Here is a 20,293-nt window from a genome sequence, read left to right as displayed (position 1 = left end):
TTTTTCCTTTCCTCCGGCTTGGTCGGGCGTCCTACAGACACATTAGCCGTGCCTGCCGGTGGGAAGTCGGATGTGGGTATGTGTCCTGGTCGCTGCACTAGCGCCTCCTCTGGTTGGCGGGAGCGCCTGGTTGGGAGCGGAGGGGGAACTGGGAGGAACAGCGCGATCCTCCCACGCGCTACGTCCCCCTGGCGAAACTCCTCACTGTCAGGTGAAAAGAAGCGGCTGGCGACGCCACATGTATCGGAGGAGGCATGTGGTAGTCTGCAGCCGTCCCCGGGATCGGCAGAGGGGGTGGTGCAGCGACCGGGACGGCTCGGAAGAGCGGGGTAATTGGCCGTGTTATGTATGCACACATCGACAGTGCTGCATTTGATTTGGTGCTGTTCTATTGTGCTGGGATCGATTGGTGATGCCTGCGGGCTCTGGGTTGTTTGATCGGGTCTGCCTCTGATGCGAGAGGCATTCTTTATTTAGACTGACACAGGCCGGATATAATTGGGGAGAAAAAAATGGGAGGGGCGTCGCTTTTCTTTCGTACCTTTCACTTCCGTCCAACATTAGCGCGTGATGTTGTCGATGAGCGGCTACCGACGTTGTTGCGGAACTGTAATCTGGGTTTCGCGCTCTTTTCGGGCCTCGTTTCATTTGCTGGTTAGCGTATCAGCGTCGGCGCGTCCTTCGGCTACTTGCTCTGATCGTCTCCGTCGGACGAGACCCCTGTCGTCTGTTCATCTCTCTCGGCGAACTCCTGCCTCTCCGTCTTTAACGGCCACGGGAAGTGGAGCGGGAGGAAAACAGCTCTTGTTTGGTTAAGCTTGTAGCAGCAAACCCGGGGCTCCATTGTGGCCCCGGGTGCAGCCGGAGCTGTGGAATGCAGGCCCTCTCGGAATAGCATGAAAAGAGCGGCAGAGAATGCGGCTCAACGTTCCCTCTCCAGATGAAAGGGGGGGAGGCTAAATATGCACTTCATCTACCGGGAGACCTTTCCTGCCTCCGAGAAGACAAACACACCTTCTGCACCCCGGCCGGCTTCAAAGATCCGACCCCGGGCGCCGGCGACGCGGCAGAGGAGGAAGACGTGGAATGAGGCGCAGAGGACAGAGAGGCGGAAAGAAAGGGACAATGGGAGGTATGACGTCATGAAAAGGTCCAGTCCTGCTTCTTTATCAGCAACCCATAACAACAGAGTATTTTTCCAGCATATCGCCATCATCATCATCATCATGATTTATCAACATCTTACGTGGTGTGCTAATCAGCAGCTAAGTAAATCTGTAGTTCTTTCACAATGCCTTAAAGCTGAAATACGGCAGCAAGAACTACACACAAGGTGTACGTAGCGTCCGTTGTGGGTCGTCAGCTCAGCAGTCAACAGTTCCCACCCTTGTAAAAATTGGATCCTCGGATCAAATGCGACGCGGGAAACCTAATGTACTCCAAGCTGTACGGGGAAACTCTTCTTCTGTAATTTTGATGGTAGAATTGGTAGATTAGCTGTCCAACAGACGCATCGCCACATCGTCATCACGTTTCCATCTTAGGTTTTTCCCCCCCTTTTTCTCCCCACTTATACTTGACCAATTACCCCCACTCTTCCGAGACGTCCCGGTCGCTGCTCCACCCCCTCTGCCGATCCGGGGAGGGCTGCAGACCACCACATGCCTCCTCCCATACATGTGGAGTCACCGGGCGCTTCTTTTCACCTGACAGTGAGGAGTTTCGCCAGGAGGACATAGCGCATGGGAAGATCACGCTATGCCCCCCCCCCGAAGAGGCGCCCCAACCGACCAGAGGAGGCGCTAGTGCAGCGACCAGGACACATACCCACATCCGGCTTCCCAGCCGCAGACACGGCCAATTGTGTCTGTAGAGACGCCAGACCAAGCCGGAGGTAACGCTGGGATTCGAACCAGCGATTCCCATGTTGGTAGGCAACGGAGTAGACCGCCACGCCACCCGGACGCCCTCCATCCTGTTTCCTGTTTGAGTAGGAACGCGTTTGCTGCTGCTGCACCAGTGGTTTGTCCAACCTGGTCAAACATTTCAACAGTGGTACATGGTCCAGATGGATAATAACCATTTATTAATGGGGAAAAGCTCAGATTTCATCTTGAACATGCAATGGTAGAACACAGATTGTGCAGTATTTACTACCGAGAGGACCGTGAAGCTACAGGACGCAGTTAAAGCTGTCGTAGAATATCTTTGATTTGTACTGGGTCTTGATTTTTCCTTTAACATGGCTTCGCATAATTTTGTTTATTCAGTGGGAGCAGTTAAGAAAAGTGCTACCGCATAACCTCGGGAAAGACCTTTGCTGTAGGTTTGGATTTAATCAAGCTCATTGTCACTATTTTATTCATTAGCTCCTCCCCAAAACCTTTAACGCTCTTTGACGACGGAATTAAAACTGCACCAACGCATTGCAGGTTCAAATGAAGCCAACATCCAGCCTACATCTCCGTCTCCACTGATGGGTTCGGCTTTCGCTCCACCTCCTCCTCCTCCTCCTCCTCCTCTCCGTCCATCTCCCTCTCCAGGGGCGGAGGAGGACCCAGGGTGGTGTTCGTCACAGGATGGGTCCACGAGGTTGTCTGGGTCATGTGACTGCCATAGGTACAAAAAAACCCACACACAAACAAACATCCACTGAAAGCTCATCAACACCCCAAGGTAAAAACTCGTTAAAACAACTTACTGACCTTTGACCCCTGCGCCTCTTTTTGCCCGAAATGTCAAAGTGAAAGGTTGGCTGACTTGTTAAGCGTGTTGAAAAACGTGGTAGTAAGTGGCGTGACCCTGTTGGTCTCTGCGTACTCGCTCAAAGCTGTGTCATGACATTTGTCAGTCAGCTCGCTACCAGCGTGCTGGGCTTCTGACACCCCGTCTCAGTTACCCAACACGGTGTCATCGATCTGGAATGATAGCGCTGCTTTAACAGCATCTCCCAGTAATCCCTGCAGGTTTTACTGGGTTTTCCACCGCATGCCCCAATTTTATTACACATGGAAACTTTGCAGGTCCGTGTCGCGAACTTGCTTACTTGATGTAGTACTTGACCCCGTCTGCAGTGTAGGCCTCCTCCCAACCATAAGGGAGACCTATGGGAGAAAAAAGAAAGAAAAGTATGAGTTATGGATTACTGAATCATATATCAGTTGTCACATAGGAAAATCTTAGCTAAAACTTGCGGTTTGGTCAGATCCAAGACCAACCATGGATTTCTTTTTTTCTTCCTTGTCGACCATAACCAGCAGTGGTCATCAAGAAGTAATTTGATGTCAGTTTGGGCTGAAACACATTATTACCTGTACATTATCAAACTACACAACAATGTGCCGTTCCTGGAAATATACATTTCACAGTCATGTCTATTCTTAATTAGAAGTATGTATTATTTAGTAGGGGCCTCCGGGTGGTGTACCGGTCTATTCTATTGCCTACAAACACGGGGATCGCTGGTTCGAATCCCCGTGTTACCTCCGGCTTGGTCGGGCATCTGTACAGACACAATTAACCATGTCTGCGGGTGGGAAGCCAGATGTTGGTATGTGTCCTGGTCGCTGCAGTAGCGCCTCCTCTGGTGGTCGGTCAGAACACCTGTTCAGAAGGGAGGGGAAGTGGGGGTAAAAGCGTGATCCTCTCACGCGCTACGTCCCCCTGGTGAAACTCCTCACTGTCAGGTGAAAAGAAGCGTCTGGTGACTGACTCCACATGTATCGGGGGAGGCATGTGGTAGTCTGCAGCCCTCCACGGATCGGCAGAGGGGGTGGAGCAGTGACCGGGATGGCTTGGAAGAGTGGGGTATTTGGCCGGGTACAATTGGGGAGAACCCCCCCCCCCAAAAAATTATATAGTCAAAGGCTGTGTCACTATGAGTGTATGAGTACACTCACAGTGACACTCTTACAACTGTTTAAGTATTTTATCTCCAGCTATAAGTCTTTGTCCCTTAGCTTTGACTTGACACACAGCTCCTATAATATTACTGATTGCTTTCTCTTGTTCAGAGAGATTTATACATCGCTGTCATACTGCACCGAATCTGTACTTGTTTTCGCCCAACTCGGGCGGTGACATGACATCCCATTATTGAGGCCAAGGGATCTTGGAATGCTCATTAGCTGTATCATTTTCCCATATCATCCTTCCTCCACAAGCAAGGACAGTTTTTCCAAGAGGTACCACACCCCCGTACATCCCCTATCCTGCCGCGGCCAATTTTACAGTACTTTTCCACTACATAATACTCATCCCCATTGATCTGTAACAAACTGCATGTGCAACAGGATACAACAACTCTCTTAACCTTGTTTTGAAGGAACGACTGGGGGCCAGGGCGGCAAACGGCATCCCACAGGCCTTTTAATGTAAACCGAGACCAGAATTTCATACTTTCATAGAATAGAGGATCATGGTGAATGTTGTATCAGTGTCTGCGGGCTGCTGACACAGGGGCCCCTCAGATGAGCCGATGGAGATATTGTGTGTAGAACGAACATTCCTGAGTTTGATCTCTGCTCTCGAGGGAACAGCTTTGGGAAGAGTGAAGAAATGCAGCCAATGCAACATATGTACACTGATCAGCCAAAACATGAAAACCAACGATCGGTGAAGTGAATATCATTGATTATCTTTTTCTTTTTTTGTCTACATGGTGATGCTGATCGCGTGGCTCGGGTACTGGGCTGTTTCGGTGGTGTCTGGACACTGCTTGGCATTGTCCTCATCATATTCTTCATATATTTTATGATTCCATTATAATTCTGTTATCCTCTTCCAGTGTTGTATTCTGTAAATTGTGTAAACACAACATCCATTGCAAGTTTGTCCATCTTGGGAGAGAGATCCCTCCTCTGTTACTCTCCCTGAGTTTTCTTCCTTTTTTTTTTCTCCCTGTTAAAGGTTTTTTTTTTTAGGGAGTTGTTCCTTGTCGAGAGTCTAAGGACAGGATGTTGTGTTGCTGTAAAGCCCCTTGAGGCAAATTTGTAATTTGTGATATTGGGCAATACAAATAAAATTGACTTATTTTGCTACAATGGCACCTGTCAAGGGGTGGGATATATTAGGCAGCAAGTGAACAGTCAGTTCTTGAAGCTGATGTGTTGGAAGCAGGAAAAATGGGCAAGCGTAAGGATCTGAGCGACAAGGGCCGCGATGGCTGGATAACTGGGTCAGAGCATCTCCAAAACGGCAGGTCATGTGGGGTGTCCCCAGTATGCAGAGGTTAGTACCTACCAAAAGTGGTCCAAGGAAGGAAAACCAGTGAAACAGCGACAGGGTCATGGGCACCCAAGGCTCACTGATGCACATGGGGAGCGAAGGCTAGCCCATCTGGTCCAATCTCACAGAAGAAATACTGCAGCTCAAACTGCTGAAAAAGTTAATGCTGGCTATGATAGACAGGTGTTAGAACACAAAGTGCATCATAGCTTGCTGCGTATGGGGCTGCATAGCTGCAGACCAGTCAGAGTGCCCATGATCCCTCCTTCATGGCAATGGTATTCCCTCATGGCAGTGGCCTCTTTCAGCAGGAAAATGTGCCCTGCCAAACTGTAAAAATTGTTCAGGAATTGTTTGAGGAACATGAAGAAGAGTTCAAGGTGTTGCCCTAGCATCCAAATTCCCCAGATCTCAATCTGATCAAGCATCTGTTGGATGTTCTGGAAAAACAAGTCCAATCCATGGAGGCTCCACCTCACAACTTACAGGACTTAAAGGATCTGCTGCTAATTTCTTGGTGCCAGATACCAGAGGAAACCAAACACCTTCAGAGGTCTTGTGGAGTCCATGCCTGGATGGGTCAGAGCTGTTTTGGTGGTATGAGGGGAACCTAAATATTAGGCAGGTAGTTGTAATGTTTTCGCTCATCTGTGTATTTTACATTATGTTTTATATTTGTTGCATTTAGATGACGCTCTCATCCAGATCATCCTTCAGTGGTTTACAATGACGGAACAGTACACATCATTTCCAAGAATGGCGACTCGCCGTGGTCATGGCCCGCATTAAAGAGACAGTGATTTTTAACATTCTCTCTCCATATATATTGCAGAGACAACAGTCCATCAGCAGCCATAGTGCTGATGAGCAGTCCTCTGTGTATCTCTGAAAACGCAGCAGAAATTGTGCCCGAAGTGACGTCACTGGTGGATAATCTCTGAATGTGAAAATTCGGTTCCTGATTTGCAGATAGTCTGCATTTTATAAGAAAATGCAAATAACAGCATATCATTATCTGTCTGTGCCCCTGACCAAGGCAGTAGGAAGAAATAACTGGAGTTGGTCGCCGGGTGCTGCACGGCGGCTGCCCACTACTCCTAGCTACACAGCTAGGATGGGTTAAATGCAGAGTAAATTTCATTTGTATGTATGTACAAAATGACTAATAAAGAGTATTCTTATCTATAACATTATACAGATTTTATTTTTTTCCATCAGCGGATGCAATTTCAGTGTTTTAGAGACAACTTCACAAGATATATAGTATATTATATATATATATGTGTGTGTGTGAGTGTGTGTGTTTTAGTGTCGTCATGTGGTGTGTCGAAGGTGTGTCTGACTGGGAGGGCTGGCGTTGGATCAGCTGGGGGAGCCTGGTCTGCTGCGTTCAGTGGGCCCAGGGACCGCGGCCCTGCTGGAGCTGCGCCCGAGGAAGACACACCGAGGGCGGTCTGACAGGACGCGGAAGCGGGTCGGGCTAAGCTAACTGCTAGCCCATGCAGACCGGCAGTTCCGACAGTCATCCTGGCTGGCGTTCGTTCTCTGCAGTGGAATTTTGGGACGGTGTTGCACCGAGTGGACTCTTGTGTTAGTTTTTTTTTTAATTGTTTGTTTCTTTAACTTTTTTTTGTTGCTTTTTTCTGTTTTTGTATATTTTTGGGAAATTTGGAATGTGTGTTTTGTCTTGTGTCGCACTGCTGTGGGCAGGGGGAAACGGATACATTTAATACAGTTTTTCATTCTTACCAAACAGTACACCAGCTGATTTTCACCAATTAGTTCTCCATTCTGGTTGAATGTGTGTTAATCAGTGATCAGATGGGTTAGTGTTGACATGTAACCCTGCATTGTGAACCAATGTCCCAGAGCAATAACACTACAAGTTACCAATACAAGGATGGGAACAACTCTGGCAGGGCCATATTCCTGTTGATCATCATGTGAGACAGAGGCGACAGAGAAATACTCAAAAGATAAAAGAGCTAAGGGCAAAAGGTTGGAGTTTTTTTTTTTTTTGCAGTTTTGTTTTAAGGACTTGCTGCTTATCCCACTGGCTTTGCAATTTGCATGCCTTTGTTCATTTTCTGTCAAGAGTTCCTCTTCTTCTCAATTCCCCGGACAGAGGAAAATTCCACCCGCAGCCAGCAGACTGTGGAGTTTGCATGATCTATTTTTTTTGTCTCTATAGAGGGAGATCCTTTTCACTGTCAACGAACCCGATCTTGTCACTCATACTGTATGCGGGAAGCTAAGGCCTCCTCTACTGTACTCATCTCAATACCCCCAATGCATGTACATGGAATCCACAATGCGGTTCTCACCCTTGGAACAAAGACACTCGATATCACGAAGAGAGCCGCTTTGTGTCCTGCTGAATGTACGATGTGTACACCGCCGATACATTTCCCAGGCCGGGTTACACCTTGTCAATCTCACTGTTGACAGAGGAAGGCCAAGGTACAAGAGGCCGGTTTAAGGTTCTGCAAACACGTCTTTGAAAGGGGGCGATAAAGTGAACCGTACTCCCAACGGCTTGCACGGCTGAGATGAATTGAAGCGAAGAGGTGGCTGAAACGCATCGGGACGCAACCTACGAACAACACTAAAATCATTGGGAAGACAATATGGTTTTTTGACCAGGCTGTGTTGTTGGATGAACATGGCCTTGAATTTTCTCATTCACTCACAAACTGACATTCATGCTGTGTCTGAAATCACTCCCTCCTTCAGTCATTCACTACTCCCTAGTCGGGTACTCTAGGGAATAGTGAATGATGACCCCCCCCTCTTTTCTCCCCAATTGTATCCGGCCAATTGACCCTTTGTTGGCCTTCTGATTGGTCTGCTATACCCACCAACCAGAGGGCTCCTACCCATGGTTACCGTTGCCAACGTACTTGGGGTTAGAGAAACAAATCGAGTGGATAAACTCTGATGCGTTCTGATGGTAAGTGAATTTGAGAGTGAAAACAGGAGGAATTGAGATTGGACAGGAAAATGGTTAAAAGGTGTGCGTGGGGTACCTGTAACAGTGACTCGCGATATCAAGAACGCAATCCTGGAGTTGTTTTTATTCCATCAAACCCAAAACAAATATTGAGAGATGTCGCCACTGGATTCGGCTGTGTGGACGACCACACGGGCAATTCAACTCTGCCACTGTTAGCAAAAATACCTACATATGTTCAAAGGTAAGAGAAAACAATATTGTTTTCAGTATATTGACAATATTCTAAACGTTCCAGTAATGTTCGCTAGCTATACTGAATAATGTTAAAAGCATGCTGGTAACGTTGCCATTTCTGTCGCTAAGCTAACTAACTAACATCAACAACTAAGTGCTAGCCTACCAAGCCAGATAGAAATCAGTAGCAAATGCTGTTTGTTCCTTTCAAAATAAGCATCTTGTTGATGGCGCCCCAAGCGAACAATATCCTGATCCTGTGGATGCAGCAGGAGCAGCTGCCAGACCGAGTCGGAAACGGTAAAGTAGGAAATGTTGTTTGCTAACGTCAGCTAAGCAACTTGCTGTCTGATGTAACTTAGGCTAACTCAACCAGCAGTGAGCTAACACTGATTAGTGTGTGTGCGTTTTGGTGAAACAATGATATTTTAGCTTTTCATTATTATATTTCTGACAATACAGTGTCTCAAATAATTCTTTGGGGTCTCAGCTCAATCCCCCTAGGGCTTAGACATATTTCATGCTTTTTGCGGACGGCCCACACAGTGCATCTGCAAGAAGCATGAGACCCATCTTTAGAAGGTTGGCAATGACGTTTTCGTTTAAATTATTCGAAAGAACAGGCCCACACAATATTACTTTTAGAATTTCCAATATAATTCTAATGTGATGATAACAAACAGTACACTGATAAAACAGTCACCGTATTATTATATGACAAAAATGGCAGTTGATGCTCTGTGTGAATTGCGATGTAAACTCTTAGAGAAATCTGAATGATGTCAAGGCAGTTTCAAGGCTGTTTTTCTGCCATTTAAAAAGGATAAACTCTTTCTCCTCTTTTAAATTATTTAGACGAAGGTTAGATCAAAAAAGAGAGAACAGCACAGGACAGGCAACGTTTTTTAAGAAACAAAACTATGAGTTTTAATGTTAACTACGTGTTCAAGTTTTCAATGTTTTTCTATGGGAATGGACCCTCTCAGAGCTTTGTTTGTCTAACCTAGCAACAGTAACATAGGAAAGCGGTGCCCCCCCCCCCGATCTGGGGAGGGCTGCAGACTACCACATGCCTCCTCCGATACATGTGGAGTCGCCAGCTGCTTCTTTTCACCTGACAGTGAGGAGTTTCACCAGGGGGACGTAGCATGTGGGAGGATCACGCTATTCCCCCCAGTTGCCCCTCCCCCCTGAACGACCAGATGAGGCACTAGTGCAGCGACCACGACACATACCCGCATCCAGCTTCCCACACGCAGACACTGCCAATTGTGTCTGTAGGGCTGGAGATAACATGGGGATTCGAACTGGCAATCCCCGTGTTGGTAAGCAACGGAATTAACTGCCACGCTACCCGTATGCCCCCGTAAATGATGATTTCGGAGTCATCATTTCGCACCAACACCGCAAGGTGTGTTACATCAATTAATGATTTACAGCAGGTCTTGATAAACAGAAGTGAAATACGCTTTTTTTCCTCTCAAATGGGCCCTTTGCACAGATGTGTAATTTAACATCACTGCAGCTAATGCAATTAATGAGGATGTTTGATGTATGCTTGCAAATGAGCAAACACTGCAATGTCAAGCTTGCTAACAAGCCAACCTTTATATGGCCACACTTGTAACAGGCAAATAACTTTGTCTCCGTCTCTGTCCATCTTGTCTTCCTGCAGGATTTGACACTGAAGCGTGCACAAACAGTGGCAAGACATTGCATTGGGGTATTTCTTTTTTCTAGTGTACATGCTTTGTAGGCTACAGTTTGCAGTGTTTTGGGAATTCCTAAGGGCATAAATTCCACAGCTGGAATCAAGACACTCAAATAAAAATGTTGGAAAGTGAATCTGCGAAGATCGGGGGGGGGGGGGGCTGTGAGTGAGTGCATCTTGAAAATATATGCTGTTATAAGATGACAAAGACTTTAAATTAACATTATAATCATCATTTGTAAGAAAAAAAATGCGTTGCATATATATTTTTCCATACCCCCATCACTTTACCTCTACCTTGTATTCTATCACTTAGTATTGCCCAAGTGGTTTCATGAGGTAGGAGTTCACCGAAACACCATCGACTGAGATGCAGGTACTTCCAAATACAAACTTCAGGCAACGATCCCGTTTCACTCCGTTCACAACAATCTCACACTACACTTGTGCTTTGCATCTATATATGAACGTGTGTCCTTGTTAAGTAAATGAGACGTCAGTGTCGAGCGTTCACTATCGTCCAATTAGAGAGAGAAGAAGGGGGGAAGGGGGGAGGCCAGGCACGTACGACGATGAGAGATCGTGCTTCCGTCCTAAAGCAACAGCTCGGGGAAACGTTTAATTGTCCACTCTTTGCTTTGAAGCAGAATCTCTGGCAAAACGAGTTAAGCTGAGGTGTGTGTGTGTGTGTGAAGGGGGGGGGGGGGACCAGGCAGCCACGTGAACCAGCGCGCCTCAATCGGGGCTTTGTTCCTCCCAAGGGCTTTGCCTCCCCTTCCAGCCCTGAGGCAGTGGGCTGAATTCGGTCTTCACACTGTTTCCCAGAAATAAAGCATTAAAGCTGCTTAAGACGATCAGGCCCACGTCACAGACAGAACACTACAGCTGTGACAGGACAAGTTGAAGGGAGAGGGGGGATTTTGAAAATAAAGATCTAGCTAGCATCCCTGGGTTTCAGCAGGTGAGAGGAAGGGATGGCGTGTGTGTGTGTGTGCATGTGTGTTTGTGTGCTTGCGCATGTGTATATATATGTGCACACGCACGTGTGTGCATGCACGCGCGTGTGCTTATTGTGCAAACATCTGAACTGCTTATATAATTTAAAACACATGCCATTAAAAACAAGTATGCCTTTTACAAGAGTACCACTACATTACCGTCACAGCTGGGCCTGAGACAATGGGTGAATCTCAAGTGTGTGGTAAGGCTTAATTAGTTTTTGAATATTTGCAGGTTTTGAAGCAACAGCCTCATAATATTGTTTCTTATTATAATTCAACGCATTGCTAAGAAGTATCATCACCCCTCAACACATGCTTTTGTAACTTAATACACGTTCATAATCGGGAACATTTAGTTGTCGTTTTGTTTCATGCACGTGCGCACATGAATTGAAATGACACATCGTTTCCCCACAGCAGTGCAACACAATGACAAAAACACATATCCAGACTACAAAAACTACAAAACACATATATCCAACATGTCCAACAAAAAATTCACTGTCCAAGAGAACGAAAGCCAGCCAGGATGACTGTCGGAACTGCCGGTCTGCGTGGGCTAGCAGTTAGCTTAGCCTGCCCTGCTTCCACGTCATGTCAGACCGCCCTTGGTGCTTCTTCTTCGGGTGCAGCTCCGGGCAGGGTCGTGGTCCCTGGGCCCACAGGACGCAGCAGACCAGGCTCCCTCAGCCAATCCAATGCCAGCTCTCCCAGCCAGACACCTTCGGCACACCTCCCCGCACTCCACACGACAACAACAAAATACAGTCAATGCTAGGCGAGGCTGCCACCAGACCGCCCTCGGTGTTATCGGAACTGCCAGTCTGCATGGGCCAGCAGTTAGCTTAGCCTGCCCCACTTCTGTGTCCTGTAACACCGCCCTCGGTGCTTCCTCTTCACGCCCAGCTAGGGCAGGGCTGTGGTCCCTGGGCCCACAGGACGCAGCAGACCAAGCTCCCACAGCCGATCAAGCGCCAGTTCTCCCAGCCATCAAACGAAGACAACTTAGATGCAGATGTGGACAAAGACACTGCATGGACGGTACTGATTGAGGCCACCGCAATTGTTGAGTTCACGCCGCCATCTTCCCGCACCGGAAGCGAGAAAAACATTTTAATAATGTAAATAAAGTGGGTGTGTCAACGGACCGTATGATGCAACTAGCTGAATTATTAGCATTTTTTTAAAAAATCCATTGAGAATAGCAAGATAACGCATGCAAAGCATTCAATTGTTTACCTATTTTAGTGCAGCATGCATTTCTTTAAGTTTGAAGTAACCACAATCCTGGCAAATTTTTTTGCCTTGATGACCGGTTTATCTGTTCTTCCCATGCTCCATCCTCTACACCCCCCCCCCTCCACCACCCCAATCTGGGGCAGCAGTGAACTGTGCAAGCTCACAATGTTGACATTCAATCTAAGAAGCAGTTTACGTGAACGTCAAATTTCATCTTCAGGCACGAACTCAAAATATAACCTACATGTGTGAAGATGGTAACGTGTGTGCGTCGTCAAAGGCAAACAGCGAAAAGTTCCTACCAGGCCCTGGTCTCAGAGAATGTTTATTTCCAACAAACACAGGGCTTTTATTGACTTGTCATGAATAATGGTCTCTTTCTGTGGGTTTTTTAATGAAACCATATGACTGCTTCAGTCCTTTACTGGAGCACAAAGGTCATCTGAGGATGTTACCTCCACTACCACGGGGAGAAGTCTTGCTGGGGCGGAGAATGTTTGCCATCTGTAGCATCCACCCATTTGTACACATTAGTCTATTTGTTCAAATAATCTCCCGTGCAGACTGGTGGTATGTAATTACACTGGAAGCGTAACTTTATTCCTTTTGTGTTAGTTTAACACACCAAAACAAAACAAAAAAATTACGAGCTAATTTCAAGGTAAATGTCGCTGTGGCTTTGAGCAAACTGATGCACAGTCTAGTACTGCTGTCTGGAGAGGATGGCTGGCTAACAACAGGAGGTGTGTGTGTGTGTGTGTGTGTGTGTGTGTGTGTGTGTGTGTGTGTGTGTGTGTGTGTGTTCTAGCCTACTAACCAACAGACAACTTTCAGACACATTGTTCCGTCCCAGCCACTCGTCACATGCTCTGTATGTGCAAAATGATCCTGCGCCTGTCATGAGTCACTGTGGCCATCACGTGGCACACAATGCGTCCACTAGCTAGCCACACACACACCCGCATGCATGCAGCGACACAAACAAATAAGCAAACTGGCCTTGGTTAAGCTCTCTAACGCTTGTGAGACCTGCAAAGTTGGTGCAATACGCAAGCATGAAAACGCACACACGCACACACGCACACATACGGACACACACACACTTAAGAATGCAAGCTCTGACTCAGCTAGATTACAAATACGCTGGAGCCTACGTCAAAACACACACCCAGCCACACACACACACACACACACAAGTGTAGGCGGTTAGAGTGGAAGCGCCTGGTAAAAACGTGCACATCTCCAGTGCAGCAGTCACGCGGTTGCTGTCTGCAAGACACGTTACAGCGAGCATGTTGCATGACCACACACTACACACACACACACACACACACACACACACACTACACCCCCCCCCCCAACTAATATTGGCCCCCTGCTTAAACCTCCACTCCTATACTCTGGCATTATCTTCTTCATCCTTTCTTTAGGTTATCCTTTTATCATTATCTCCCCGCCTAGGAGGCTGGGTTTTGCCTTCGTTTGTTTTTCTCTTTTTTGCTGTCGGCTCGTTAGATATCTCAAAAACGAATCGACAGACCCAATTCTCAGAACATTTTGTGAGCAGACTGGCCTTGGACAGAGAAATAGAGGAATGATCCATTTGATTTTTCTAGTGAAATACGCCACACTTTTTCAGTTATTTACCTTTTTTTGCATAAAAGTCACCTCATAAAAAAAAAATGGGGGAATTATTTGTAATCTCCTCTAGTGGAGAAGACTGAAGATGCCCCAATTCAGTTCATTATACCAATTTAAACCAAACCATTTTCTTCCCATTTTTCATGACTAATGATAATGCATCAGATCCATCGGGCATATCTAGCCGAGACCAAATAATTCTGACCATATCAACAACTAAAGGATAAAGTGGGGCATTATGGGAGTGGGATGTTATGAAATCACTAATCAGTGAAATGATCTGATATGTAGAGATTAGTTGGAAAGAAAACCGGCACCCCCCTTGGCACGTCATGGGACAAGGTAGCTGATGCCTTACCCTATTCTTTCTCTTTCACCGCCTCTCGTCTCTCTCTCTTTCCCCCATCCTGCGTTCAGACTCAGACAGCAAAATTGCTGTGGCCTGGACCCATCTCACACCCGACACTTTCATCTGGCCCACATACTGCGTGGAATGATGGCTCTTGGGCGGTCTGCTCCTGTTTGCCAGATCTGGGCCAGAACAAAGCCATAGCAGTGCCGCATGTGCCACATATTTGCCAAAGGTGGCCCATATTTGTTTTGTGATATTTGGGCCATATTCACCATTTACCACACGGGACACTTCAGGGTCACATCCAGATTACATGTTGCCGAGAGTACCGCATCTTTGCCAAAAAAGGCCCACATTTTATTTGGCATATTTGAGCCATATTTGCTATTATACATGTGGGCCACTTCAGGCTCACACCCATTTTGTCAGGGCCATCAGTGCCGCATCACTGCATGAAGTGGCCCACATCCGGATACTATCTGGGGAACCACCATATTTGCAGGACAGAGATAAATGCACCAGCCCAGTGAAATATACCCTCATCAGGATGCAGGTTAGCGAATGCTCCCTCGCTAAACGCGGCTAATTCAATCAGGAGATAGGCACAAGGGAAATGTGCCTTCACACGCTAATGAAAACAGCTGCTATGCTATTAGCATTAAGTGAGTGTTGTCCAAAGCATTATCAGGTGGAGGAAACAGGAACCGAGAGGCCGTGTGTTAATACAACAAGCCGCTTTTTGTGTGACGCCAAACTCATCTTTGTCAGGATGGATAAAAGGCCTCTTATTTGACTGGACCATACCTGATGGAGATAGGGGAAAGATATATATATAAATTATATATATAATATAAAATGGCTGTATGTGCACGCCTGTGTCTATGGAAGACAACAGAAAGAGAGAGGGAGAAAGACGGATAAGACACTGGATAAACACACAAAGAGGAAGAGGAGCAGACAAACATGGAAGATGTGGAGGAAAAGCCAAAGGGAAAAAAAAAGCGGTCTTGCGGTTCATAAAGAAATATGAATCACGGGAAATGATTTATGCTCGTAGAACAAAACAAACATCCCTCGAGGAGACTTAGTTCCTTGGCTGGCATTACTCCTCTGTGCCAAAGGGAGTGCTGCACCATCCATCAGCATTAACCACCAGCTAAGGCTGTGCACTCATTTTATACGCTGAACACAGGAACAGTCCTGCGTGACACACAGGAAGGCTTTCAAGCAACTCCACAAAGGCACAACTGGGCATCAATCGCTTCTCCAAATAAATCAAAAATAATAACAAGTGCAAATAATTCTTAGCAAATGCATTTGCAAAACGCAGCTCCTATATGCCCGTCTGACAGAGTCCCAGTACGGTGACCGGACTGGCGGTGTAAAATAAAGATGTCATTCATTTAGAAATGGTCATGCATTGTCAAAACAGTTAAGTAAAAGATATGAACACTGTCCTCTATGAACCACTGGCTGTTGCCTTGGCAACAGGACTCAAGGGCTGTGGAAAAGTTTCTCAATTATTTTTCATTTTCCTGTCCATTCATGTAGATGAGCTGGAAAATGACCAGATAACTCAATTTCAAGTATTTTTGGCCATGAAGCTCCTCTGAGTCATGACTGAGAAATTTTGTTTTTTTTTTTTTGTTGCCTTTAAGCATGATGAGAATGATATTGTCTTTGGTAAATAAACCACTCTACTTGATTGTTGTGTAATACCACAGGGCGCCATTGTAAAAAAAATAAAATAAAATCTTGGCATAACTAGTCACCCTTTTCTTTTATTCTCCCAACACTGGATGCTAATTCAAATCTCTGATCCTACCCCTCAATCTTACCCAAGCCAAAGTGGGACTCCATCTATCTGACCGTTTTAGACCATACACACCAACATGCGACATCCGCTCACAAGCTGGGCCACTTATCTATAGTGGCCCCGCCGTGTCATCACTTTGTAGGACACAATTAGCTGCAAGGTGGCAGATGGTTCCCACACAAACTATAGTATTTTCCCATTTGAAAAAATCTCCCCGATAAGGTTATCTTTCCAAACTGAGTTAAGTCACCTTCTGATCTCATCTCGCTCTTTTGTCTTCTAGTAGCACTCTTGTGTGTTTTGAAGCAGTTGTTTACTCACAATGGCGGCGCGGTGGCGCAGTGGTTAGCGCGGTCGCCTCACAGCAAGAAGGTCCTGGGTTCGAGCCCCGGGGTAGTCCAACCTTGGTGGGTCGTCCTCTGTGTGGAGTTCGCATGTTCTCCCCGTGTCTGCGTGGGTTTCCTCCGGTGGCTCCGGTTTCCTCCCACAACACATGTAGGTCAGGTGAACTGGCCATACTAAATTGTCCCTAGGTATGGGTGTGTGTGTGTGTGTGTGTGTGTGTACATACACACAGGGTGTTGTGATGCGTCTAGTGCAGCAGTGTGTAGTTGGAGGGAAGGTGCATGTGTTCTTCCAACCCGCTTGTGTCCTTCCTGCCCTTAGCTTGCTGCCGCTGGCTAGCCTTTGTGGCGAATAGGGAAGCATCCTAGCGTATAAGCCTTCCCTTGCTAGTACATAGCCTCTCCTTCCCCAAGACTCCTGCCAGGCCTCCCCGTGGCCACGCATGGTTACTGGGGTCTTGCAGCCCCAGGCCAACTTGGCAGGGGATCTCAGAGCAGCAGTGGGCCCCAGAGATATGGTGAGCAGGCCCACCCTGGTGGACACGCCCTGGCACCTATCAACCACTGCCCCACTGCTTTGTGGGTGAGTCTGGAAGACATAAGGCTAAGGGAGCTTACCCCAACAGAAAAGCAAGCTGTGGCGGCACGCTTCGAGGCAGTTTCCGAAAAACTGGATTTCCGGCAGCCCCCTGCAGTTGTGTGGAGGTGCCGGTTGTCTAGGGATCCCCCTTGCCATCGGAACCATCTCCTCTACAATCAAGCCATGTGGCGTTGGGAGAAGCGCACCCCCCATGCCACTTTAAAAACCATCTCTGCGCAGGTATCTTCTACTATCTGAGTCCTCAAAGGACCCACAAATAGAAGATGGTCATCATCGGGCACGATGGACAACCAGCAAGCAAGCAAGCGTGTGGCCTGTGATGGCCTGGCGGCCTGTCCAGGGTGTCTCCCCGCCTGCCGCCCAATGACTGCTGGGATAGGCTCCTGCATCCCCCGCGACCCTGAGAGCAGGATGAGCGGTTCAGATAATGGATGGATGGATGGCTGTTTACTCACATACCAATGTTTCTAATGAAATCCCTGCTCCGGCTGGAAAGTGGAAACCTAGACCTTCTAGCGGTTGTGCTCCTACAGCAGGAGAATCTCCACCCATTTCTCCGGTGACCAAAATCTCAAACAAACTGGCATCGCTGCCACAATTTCGCAATGCAATCTAATGTTTATTTATATATATGTAAGCGGTTACTTTCTTGCCCGGTGCGGGATTCGATACGGAGTGTACTGCACCGCAAGGCGACATCACTAACCGCTCGGCTAAAGGGTCCGACCCGTTAGCTAGGGGCTAACGTGTCTTATTACTAGTTTACATATATATATACTTCTTTTTTTTGTCGAAAATTCTCAATGGACATTTCAAGCCACGTCACACTGAGGTAGGAAGGCTTTGCCTCCCTTCGCGAACTTACGGTCAGCCTGTCCAGTTAGCATCCGGTTAGCCATAGCTTCTTCGCGAGTCAACGAACTGCTTCAGAATTCGTACGCGAGCTGTCAAAAGATAGCATTACCTCACGGGGCAATTAGTTGGCGATGGTTTCCCCTCGTGTCTTTCACCGTCTTCATTTAGGCCGCCTTGTTTTTCAGATGGACAGGTAGAAAGGGGCGTCAGACGGCCAACCGTCCGCCATTTTGTGACTGCGAAATGGCGTCTTCTTCTTCTATGTTATTGGCGAATTGCAACCAGTTGGAGCATTATCGCCACCTACTGTTACATTAAAGAGTCCTTAATTTATAGCCTTCCCACCAGGCCAGCATCCTCAAGAAAGGTAACGATATATCTAAGTATATCATTCCCAGTGTTCCTTGTGAAAATTGAGTTTGACTGGACCACTATTCCTCTCAACGGGGAATCTGGTCAAAGAGCTTTTCCTCACCACACCCGCATTCTCCAGAACATCCTGCCATATGGAGGCAGACTTGCTGAGCTTTTTAAAGCTAGGTTTAAAACTCGCCTCTTTTTGTTCCCCACTCACCGATAGCTAAGCTTATCTTCCTCATCTGGTCTTGCGCAATCTCTTAAGTCATATTAACTGAGTCAGTCAGTGTCCTTCGCATGCACGTTTGCAGCTGTCTTCACTTTTCTTGCCCCTGTTTCTCTGTGTGTGACTCTGCTGGGTGTTGTCGTGGGGCTGCATGACTGTGCAGATAGACTGATTCCTGATTGTCCTACGATAGGAAATGTATTATCTCAGCCTGTACATCAAAGTACAAGTTCACCTCCAAGCATCAAAATACAAGTTTATCACATCAGAACACAAGTTCACTTACTTGCATATATATATATATATATACCTCCCTATAGGTACACAGGTAGTACCACATACTGCATACAAACGTGCATGACATTTAACAGGACACGGGTGCACATATATGGACAGGGACTATTCCCCTACCTTCCATATTCAACCTCCCCAATGAACTTTCCCCCCGTCACCATCATCAATACCTGATTTTTATTGATTTCAATTAGATCCACATGGTGTCTTGTTTCTGTTACGTTATATTGTTTTGAGGCCTTCTCCAAAATGCTCTAATCGAAACTGGAAACTCGATGAAAATGCAAATCAGACGGCACAGATTTTTCTGGTTACAAGCGAGTTTTCGGTTCATGCTGGGACACATTCTGCACACAAGCACAGGCTGGCTAGCTTGGCTTTGGCGGCAGCTGTGCCTGCTTTTGCTTGTTCGTGTGTATTTGTGTTTAAGTTTGCTTAATCGGGTGTGTGACTGTGGCGTGCCAGTATTTGCATGACTAATGATGACCACGGGATCAGACAGCACTAAGGCATGCCGACTGGGTTTGGTCCCACACAATAGTGGCTTACCTGCTGAAATGATCGACAAAGCCCAATCCGCCTTGACAACTACTATTTTCCCAAAACATCTCACTGATCCCTGTACGGTAAACGATTAGCTGTTCCTTAATTTCCACCTGAAATTAACTTTCATCATTGTCTGTTCTCACAGTCGGTCCTCCACAAAACTGACTCGCCATTTTCCATCCATTATCTGAACCGCTTATCCTGCTCTCAGGGTCGCGGGGATGCTGGAGCCTATTTCAGCAGTCATTGGGCGGCAGGCAGGAAGACAGCCTGGACAGGCTGCCAGGCCATCACAGGGCCGACACACACACACACACACACACACACACACACACACACACACACACACACACACACACACACACACACACACACACACACACACACACACTCATACCTACAATTTAGTACAGCCAATTCACCTGACCTACATGTCTTTGGACTGTGGGAGGAAACCGGAGCCCCCGGAGGAAACCCACACAGACACGGGGAGAACACGCAAACTCCACACAGAGGATGACCCGGGACGACCCACCAAGGTTGGACTACCCCAGGGCTCGAACCCAGGACCTTCTTGCTGTGAGGCGACCGCGCTAACCACTGCGCCACCGTGCCGCCAACTCACCATTTTGTGAGTCCCCAAAACCTTTGGTCAATTCTGCCAGTCCTAAGTAACACAACACTGGGATCAAGCCAATCAGTCAACTATGCCAATCAGAAGTCTTGTAGGATTCAAAAAACGGAAGTGACTTATGGTCTCCATCTAAATATTTAGGCCAATATAAGGTAAAACTCCAGTATCAGAACGAAATATTATGGCCAAAGTAAAAAAAAAAAAAAAAACCCGCCCCTTTGCATTTAATGGAAGCAAATTCTTGTTAAGAGAGGATAAAAACA

At 46.9% G+C, this 20,293-nt stretch overlaps 1 protein-coding gene across 1 annotated transcript in view; it reads right to left on the bottom strand.

The window, feature by feature from the left end:
- Positions 1-2,558: 2,558 nt before the first annotated feature.
- The window catches only part of stxbp4 (syntaxin binding protein 4), a gene marked incomplete at its 3' end in the record, with an annotated part of 76,261 nt that continues 58,526 nt past the window's right edge, over positions 2,559-20,293 (bottom strand). Inside the window, exons 21-22 of the mRNA XM_056297618.1 lie at positions 3,047-3,104; positions 2,559-2,610 (exon numbers count right to left, since the gene is read on the bottom strand). Of these exons, the coding sequence (XP_056153593.1) occupies positions 2,559-2,610; positions 3,047-3,104 (110 nt within the window). The remainder of the gene's footprint in view (positions 2,611-3,046; positions 3,105-20,293) is intronic.

This window comes from Lampris incognitus, chromosome 17 (assembly GCF_029633865.1).
Source record: "Lampris incognitus isolate fLamInc1 chromosome 17, fLamInc1.hap2, whole genome shotgun sequence".
Classification (NCBI taxonomy): domain Eukaryota; kingdom Metazoa; phylum Chordata; class Actinopteri; order Lampriformes; family Lampridae; genus Lampris; species Lampris incognitus.
Note: the sequence above shows the minus strand (reverse complement) of the source record. Positions and strands in the feature narration are given on the sequence as shown.